General features: G+C 40.8%; 1 protein-coding gene across 4 annotated transcripts in view; it reads left to right on the top strand.

Annotated features, from left to right (window-relative positions):
- The first annotated feature begins 2,539 nt into the window (after window positions 1–2,539).
- Window positions 2,540–9,011, top strand: part of C4H3orf33 (chromosome 4 C3orf33 homolog) — a 16,896-nt gene continuing 10,424 nt past the window's right edge. For all 4 annotated transcript variants that reach the window (XR_003843697.1, XM_021197071.2, XM_029537694.1 and 1 more), the window contains exons 1-3: window positions 2,540–2,655; window positions 4,055–4,114; window positions 5,849–5,996. Coding sequence is in view for 3 of the 4 variants with exons in the window: in XM_021197071.2 (XP_021052730.1) it covers window positions 2,542–2,655; window positions 4,055–4,114; window positions 5,849–5,996 (322 nt within the window). In the remaining variant the exon portion in view is untranslated. The remainder of the gene's footprint in view (window positions 2,656–4,054; window positions 4,115–5,848; window positions 5,997–9,011) is intronic.

The raw sequence follows: 9,011 nt of genomic DNA, 5'->3' as shown, positions 1-9,011 counted from the left end.
TTTTGTAGCTGACACTGAAGAATGCTACTAATAAGCCAAAAGGTTGTGATTATAATACTCATGCTCTGTTAGCTCAATGTTCTGAAATTCCCTTGTTTACCACCCATCCACCACCCCCCTTACCATACTCAGGACCAGTCAGCTTAAAGGTCAGCTGGTAATACTTGGCCTAGTGAGCCAACTGCTCCCCTCCTTGCCCTTTAAAGTTTTGAACCTGGTTTCTCATATAAAAAGCCTGCCATGCGAGGAGAGGCCCTTTGTCTTGTGAAGGTTCTATGCCCCAGTATAGGGGAATGCCAGGGCCAAGAAGTGGAAGTTGGTGGGTTGGGGAACAGGGGGTGGAGTGGGGATAGGGGATTTTCAGAGGGGAAACTAGGAAAGGGAATAACATTTAAAGTATAAATAAAATATCTAATAAAAATATATTTTAAAAAAAAAACCTGCCCTGAGGACAGACTAGTGCCACAATTAGTTTTTTTTCCTTCTTGTGGTTCAATATTATGGTACATGTTCAATAAACTCCTTTCCTTTAATTAAAATCAGTGTATGTATAGTTTGTGTGGCAATTTCCAGACCACAATAAAGAAGAGATCAAAACTGGGGGAGGTGAAGTGGTTAAAAAATACACACTGCACTTGTAGAGACCCTGAAATCAGTTCCCAGTACCCATATCAGGTTGCTACCTGTAGCTCCAGTGGAATCCCCGACCACATCCCATCTCAGGTGGCTACTGTAGCTCTGGTGGAATCCCTGACCACCACATGTGTCTGCACACGTCCACAGAGACCATGATTTAAAACTTTTACAAGTATTTTTAAAAGTCAGATTCTGAGTTTTGATGTAAGTGAATTGAAAGTAAAGGAATGGGGATATGTGGGTGAGTGGTAGGAGAAGCCTGCAGAGGCAGTGAGGTCCTGAGAAAGATCCCTGACCAAGGGGGGGGGGAGGGAGAGTGAGGATAGCCTGAGGTACAGATAGACAACAGGGGTTCCGCAGGAAACTAAAGCTAAGGTTGGAGCTCACTGCAGTAGTTTGGGGATAAGATTAGTCAGCTTTGTTTTCTAACTTTCCAAGCAGTTCTTGGAACTCAAGAGTGATGTACCCATGATGACTTAGTCCTGTAGATATGAAAGTACAACTAGATACTTCAAAGCTTTCATGGACTAGTTTCCTGTTGTCCATTTACAAAGATATAGGAGTAATGTCTTCCTTTCCTCTGGGGCTTTTGACATATGTGCCTGTGTGTGCACATCATGTAAGCAAGCAATAACATAGGCTTCACAAGTGAGTTTGATATGCTACTGTCATTCATAAAACTGTGGGGTATGGAAAGACTAATTTACAATGTTATATATTTGATTTCTGTAAGGTAAGTTTATTGGACTTTTCATTTTTTATTTTATAGTTTTGCAATGCTAGAGATCTTGCCCAGGGCCCCACATGTTAGGAAAGTTCTCCCGTAACATTTTAAACATTATATTTAAATAGAGGTGATAATATAATGAACCATACAGAGTTAAAGAATTGTACCAAGACTTCTAATGCTTCTAATACGAACTTTAGAGTTTGGGAGTGTCCAAGGACACCCTCAGGTGGGGTAATTGGTTTTAAAAAACAGGTTCACTCGTGAAGTCCTGAGCAACACTGACTCCTTTCAACAACCATGTGTGAAAAAGTGTGGAACAATGCAATCAGTAATGCTTCCCAGCACTTGTGTGTAGAGTTTTTACTGTGCACTAACAGATCGGTCTCTAGCACCTCTGGAGGTCGAGCTGAGGTTCACCACAAGTGGGTTGTTAGATTTTCTTACAGGCTCAAAAGCCTTAGAGTAAAAGATAATTTTATCAGGTAAGATATTTTAGAATTGCCTGGCACAGTGGGAAAGGCCAGATCTCTCTTTGGGCCAAAGTTAAATTGATTACACAATGCACATTTCGGCTTAACAAATAAGTGTATCTTCATCTCTCTTTCCTTTATTATTCTTGGCATTAAAAATATTTAGAGAGCCAGGCACACTGAAACACAGCAGGAGCCTCTGTATGGGAGAAGCTAAAGATTAGTACGCTGAGGCCAGCCTTTAGAAACATAAACCCTGTTTCTAAAGAAACAAAAGTTGGAGCCCGATGTGTAGAAGGTTCTGGATTTGCTCTCCAGCACCATAAAATATGGCAGGTGGATTTCTGAGTTAGAGCTAGCCTGGTCTCCGGAGCTAGTTACAGGACAGCCAGGGCTACACAGAGAAACTTGTCTCAAAAATATAAAAAAACAATAACAAAATAATAAAAATACAAGCTTATCGGAAAAGGTAGCAAGAATAAGAGACTCGTGTATATTTACACAGATTGCTTACTATTTCACAGCATTCTTGTGTTGTTCTGCTGTCCTGGCTGGCATGGTACCAACAAGGACACAGGTAGACAAGGGTGCAGACGCCCAGAAGGGGCGGGGACCCTCCCCCTCCTCTCCACCCCGGAGCCGTGCAGCGCAGCGCCCCCTGCCGCCCACCAGGGGGAGCCCGCAAGGCTCGCTGGACGCCGGAACATGGCGCGGCCGCCCGGGAGCCTCGGATCGCAGGCGCCCGACCGCGACCGAGGGGAGGCCAACGTGGTGACGCGGGTGTCGCAATGGGCAGATAACCATCTGCGCCTTGTCCAGGTGCCACGGCCCGACGGGGTGGGCTAACCTGAGCGGGGTGATCGCGGCAGGCCTGGAAGAGGACCCGCAGGGGCGGAAAGACAGCCGGGCCACAGGGGAAAGGCCCAGGGAGGCGACATCGCCTCATTTGCCCTCCTGGCAGCGGCGGTGGTCAGGCCTGGAGGCTGGCGCAGGGCTGGGGACACCACAGGGCTGGCCCAAGAGTAGCTCCTCATTCAGTATGGCGGGCTGGAAACCCAGGAAGAGCAGAGAAACCCCCGAGGACTTGACCGAGCAGAGCCTTGATGGGTTTTTCCAGGGCTGGGGTTCGAACTTTGGTAAGCATTGTAGTGCTTACCACTGAACTGTATCCCCAGTCCTGTTTTGTTTTTAAGTGAAACAAGAGAAGACACTGAAATTCTATCATATTAGAGACACTGAGACGGCCAGACTACTACCAGAGAAAGGACTGCTAAGGTGGTGATGGTTCCTGTCATGAAGCAGTCACAGTAAATGATTTTTTGGGAAAAGCTGTAGAGCCCTGGGACATTAAAATTTGGAGACTGATCTTGAAGACAGACCATTAGACTTTAAAGCACAGTTGTAGGCTTGAGGAAACAGTGTTCAATGGGAAGTAAGAACTGGACGTAAAGCTGAGCGAGAGTGAGCTACATAAACCTGGTGTAGTATGTAAAGCCCTAGTCTTGACCGACATCTTGAAACAACGTCAGAAAGGTACAGAAGACGTTCTAGAAAAGAGGCCTATGGGATTCTCTGGGGTAGTGGAAGGTAGCAGAAGCAAAATCTGAGGCAGACCGGGAGACAGATGATTAGGAAAATGGGTAGCCAAAAGCCAGGACAACGCATTTGGAAAGAACAACTTTTAAGAATTCTGCTGAGAATTGGAGGAAGTTGAACTTTGAAAAGGCTTTGCAGCAATGAGGTCCAAGGCCAGGCCTACTGACATGTTATTGTAGCGCCACCTTAGAGCAGTCTGGTATCTGCCATTTAGTAGTAATCTGTGCCAAATAAATGCATACATTGTTACTTACTATACTAATATTAAAGTTCAAACATTTACACAAACATTTACCAGATATATTTGTCATGATGGTGTATTTGTAAGGTTTTATACCAAGTACAAAATTCACCATGGATGTAGGGCTAGAAATGCTAGGCCGTGGGTGCATTCAAGAAATTCACAGGCAAAGTAAAATCATTCACTCAAATCCCTGTACATGCCAGATTACTAAGGAAGAACTAGGAAGGAATGTGTTTGCAAGAATACAGCCAGCATTTGAGACATCTGTGTTATTTGAACTGTTAGGGGTCATGAGGACAGTCTCCTTCCTTTAAGTTGGTACACTGACTGTTGTAAATGGTAATTGGTGAGGATTAATCATTACATCTCTTCCTGTAGAACATCAGTACTGGAATGGCCATAGCTGGGATAATGTTGCTGATAAGGAGCATCCGGCTGGTGAGTGACCAATGCTATAGGCAATAGACAGTTGACTTGGCCTCACTCCAGGCTGCTTGGATGCATCCTGGGAGATTTTAAATTGTATTTTACAATAACAAACATACTTTAAGATCTTGGTTAAGATTTAGAACAGAGAATTTATTCCAGGGCCATAAAAATGGGCAGAATTTTACTTAATTCGACAGACTATTCACATAATCATATTTTTAAGACTTAAAGAAAATGATTCCATAAAGGATTTGGTTTGTTATAAAATAGTATAGTCACTGAACTTGGAAAGCTGAGGCAGAATTGCTGCAAGTTCCTAACCAGCCTGGATTGCTGATGAGTTCCAGGTCAGCCTGGCATGGGCCAGAAGGAGATCTTGTCTCAAAACAAAAACAAAAACCAAACAAACTAGAATTTGTCTTGTCTGGGTAGGGAGGTGTTGGTACAGATAAAATCTTGGCTTTTAGGCAAAACTGTTTCTCGGGGGTTTTTGTAAATAAATTATTATATGTAATAGAAATGCGAGTTCTGGTATGGCTGTTTTTAAGTTAAACTGTCAGATTATAGAATTATCTATTTAATTTGAAAGGTTACAACTTTCCAATTTATCCTAGAATGGTCTTTTGAGATTCTGCCTAAGAATACCTATTATATATAATTATTTATTATTATATATTATTTTATATATTTTATATAATTATATAAAATAATATATTGTATATTATCTATCTCCATATATATACATATATATCATTATGACATTCATGTTGATGAATATCTGAAAACAAAATACATATAAGTACTTTATATATGTCCCCCATACAAACACACACACACACACACACACACACACACACACACACACACAATCCAGAGTGGTCCTTCTGAATTGCAATTAAAAATAAGTTCTGGGGATTGGAGATGGCTCAATGGGTAAAGCCTTGGAGACCAGAGCCCACATGAAGGTGGAAGAGAACACACACTCCACAAAGTTGTCCTCTGATCTCCACATGTACAGTATAGCATATACATACACACACACACACACACACACACACACACACACACACACACATCACTAAACAGAAAATTTTAAAAATTCAATTCTGGTTGAGAGATGAGTGGAAATTTCCCCAGCGTTTAGATAAAGCTCGTCTCCCTTGCAGAGAAAATATGCTGCAGCTTTAAATTTTCCTTCCTGGTAAAAGAAACAAGTCCAGTGTGAGCTAGCAGTGATGTGTGCTGCTTGTTGCATTAAGTAGCTACTGACCCTGGGTACCACGTAGCTGTTGGGGAGTAAATCCTCAGTGCTGGACTTTGTCAGCAGGATTCGCTTTGTCTGGCCCGTTAGGAGTCGTTTCACTTGACACAGCCTCCGTGAGGATTTACATCTGCCATCTCTGATAGAGTGGTGTAAATGGTTTTTAAAGTTATTTACTATTTTTATGTGTATGTGTTTGTGCATGTGTGAGTTTATGTGTGCCAGGTGCCAGAAGGAGAGTGTCTGGAACTTGGTGCTGGAAACTGAACCCACATCCACTGCAAGGGTATCAAGTGCCCTTAACTGCTGAGCCATATCTCCAGACCCTATAAACACTTTTGATTAAATATTAAAGCATTAATGTGAAATTAAGAACCAAGTTAAAACTTCTCAATGGCTATGTCTTCTTGTTAAATGCTTAGGTATCTTCACATTTTATTTTCATTATAAGTGAAAATTACATCTTCTTTGTCAACCAACAGACCTCAAAATTTACAACCTCTTCAGATATTCCAGTAGAATTTATAAGAAAGAAAGTTAAACTACGTGGCCGATTACAGCGGATAACTGAGTGTGGTCTAGAAATCGAACATATACCGATTACTCTACCTTTCATATCTTCATGGAAAAGTAAGTAAGGAACAAGAATTGTAAAACTGGATAACCACTGCAGTGATTGTTATGGCATTTAATAACTAGATGCTATTTATGAAGTAGCCAAAATATTCTAATTCTGATTCATTTCCGTAACCTATGAAAATCTAAACCATGGTCTGATTTACAAGAAATTATTTAGTTTGGCTCAGGAGTCCTCTCCTTTGTTTTAGTTGACTGCTCAGTCTTTCATTTAGGCATTTGGCTGCTCTTGCCATAAATGATGACAGTCTATTATGGCCTGGGACCTAAAATAACTGTATGATGCTGAACTAAACAAGCGCAGCCCTTCTAACTTTTGTAGCTTATAATCCTTGTGGAAGATTGATAATATACATGTGAAAATTTGTCCTAATATCAATGAAGACAGAGTCCTGGGATACATAATTATTCAGGTCCGGTAGGGTTAAAGAAATATGCTCATATACAGTAGTCAGAGAAGGCCTCGTTGAGGACTTATTATATAATCAGAGACCTGAACATTTGAGTGGGCTAGCCTGGAAGAACATAGGGAGGAACGAGCCCTCACCTTTTGGCAGTTTATATGAAGCCTCCTGTAGCTGAAACATAGTGAAGAAAGCTTGAAAGGAGCCAAAGGAGACTAGATGCATAGTAGGAGTCACACTGTTTATCTACTTCTTATCATTTAACTGTGCTTCATATTGAAAAGCCCAAGCACAGACACATTTCTCCTGTAGATACAATCTCATGACTGCAGGGATACATAGGGTGATCCTAGTTCCGAACAAACGAACAAACCAAGAACGAACAGTGTGGTGATGAAGCAGAGTCCTTGGAGATGGTACTTATCACTGAGACAGTACATTCCGTGTTGTTCTCTGTTTTTCCAGATGTCCATATTCTTCCTCTCATTCTCCTTTCCCTGGTTCTATGTTCATCTGTAAAACCCACGTCCTATCTTTTTGACAGAGGACTCTTCTTCTCTACTACAGCCATGTCACTCTTTCTGCTACCTTCTAGCATCTCTGTAACATCCCATTCAATACGGACTGGACTTTTAAACGTGTTTCTATGCAAGGTTTATTGAAGGAGGTTAGAGAGAAGACTCAGTGGTTTGAATACTCGGTGCTCTTCCTGAAGACCTGGGTTCAGTTCCCAGCACTACTTTGTCATATCACGGCTATCATGACTAATAGGTCCTAACACCTATCATGGCTAATATGTATAACAGCTATCATGATTATTATATTCTAACACAGCTATGATCCACTATTAAGTTATAACAGCTATAAAGACAATTATACCATAAAATGGCTATCATAACTATTATGTTAGAACACAACTACCACTGTTGTGCAAGGTTATTAAGGAGACTAGGGAAATGACTTAAGGCATCTCAGCAGTGGTCATGATGGCTCACAACTATCTATAACACCAGTTCCAGGGGATCCAATTCCCTCTTCTGACTGCCAAGGATGGGTGCCCATATACACATGCAGACAAAGCATTCACACACATAAATCTTAAAAATTCAGAAAGATTTATTGAAGAACTAGAAAGGCAAAAAAGATTCATATCACAGAAACAAATCTAAAAATAATTAGAGATTAGAAATCATGGGTAGGCAACATGGCTCAGCAGGTTAAGACGCTGCCTTCCAAACCTTTCTAGTTGAGTGCAATATCAAGGACCCACATGGTAGGAGAGAAATAACTCCACGTGTTATACCCCGACTTCCATGTGCATGTACATACACACACACACACACACACACACACACACACACACACGCACGCACACACAAATAATTAAGTAAATAAATGTAATAACTAAAAAACCCAACCAGACAGACAGTTGAGGGAGGTAACTCAGCATGTAAAGGTGTTTGCCACCATTCTGAAGACCTGACTTTAATCTCTGAGGTCATATGATGAAAGGAAAGACCTGACTGCCACATGTTGTCCTGTCATGTCTGCATGTGTGCTGTGGCAATGCATGGACCTGCTCACACATGCAATAAATAAATGGAATAATTTTTAAATATAAAAATATGTTTTTTCCTATTGTTTTGAGACAAGTTCTTACTATATAGACCTGGCTAGCCTAGAACTCATTATTTACACCAAGGTGGCCTAAAACTTGTGACAGTCTTGCCTCTGTCGTTTGACATGCCCAGCCAAAAAAACACAGGCTTCTAAAAGTAACATTTACATTTCCAAACGTATTCAAAGGTTTTGGTGAAGATCTATTTTTTTCTAATCATGCATTTGTTATGGATGGTTTATTAAATCATAACGACGTTACTTTTGTTGACTGTATCATGCTTTGAGTGTGCAATAAGAAATTTCCTCATTAAATAAAACCCGGTGGCCTTTATTATGTGAAGAACTGGGACACCAGTACTAAAGTTGGTAGTGTTGAATTACATGCAGACATCCACTTCAAGTTTTCAGTTACCTAATCTTTGGACTGACAGACCATAGAAGCTTTTAGTGGAAGATTAGTGAGACTGGCGTCTTCAAACATTAGAAGAACCCTCAGATTGTTTTTGGATATCAGTGGCTTACAGCCATCTAATTTTAAAACTTGGTTTCTGCCTTGTGAATGTTGGGAGTACAGGCATGTACTACTGCCTTCCCCCCACAGCATCATCTAATCTGTGTCGTAGTAGGTTCTGTCTTAATCTAATTGCACATTACTTGTATCAAACATTTTTTGCTAAGGATACAAGCTTCCTGCCCACTGTTGCTTCTTTGCCTGAACCTCAGGGGACAGATTTTAAGAAACCCAAGTCTGAAGGAAAGTGATTACTATTATTAACATAACTGAATTTTAGAACATCTTTTATTAAAAAACAAACGATACAAAAATATATTTGTAGGAACATTCATTTGTTTTTTTTTTTTGTTTTTTTTAATTTTTAATTATATCTTTTTCATTATTATTATTATTATTTTCTTTATTTACATTTCAAATGCTATCCCGAAAGTTTCCCATACCCCTCCCCCCACCTCTGTTCCCCTACCCACC

Source organism: Mus pahari, chromosome 4 (assembly GCF_900095145.1).
Source record: "Mus pahari chromosome 4, PAHARI_EIJ_v1.1, whole genome shotgun sequence".
Taxonomy (NCBI): domain Eukaryota; kingdom Metazoa; phylum Chordata; class Mammalia; order Rodentia; family Muridae; genus Mus; species Mus pahari.
The sequence above is the reverse complement of the archived record's forward strand: the minus strand, read 5'-3'. Positions and strand labels throughout refer to the sequence as shown.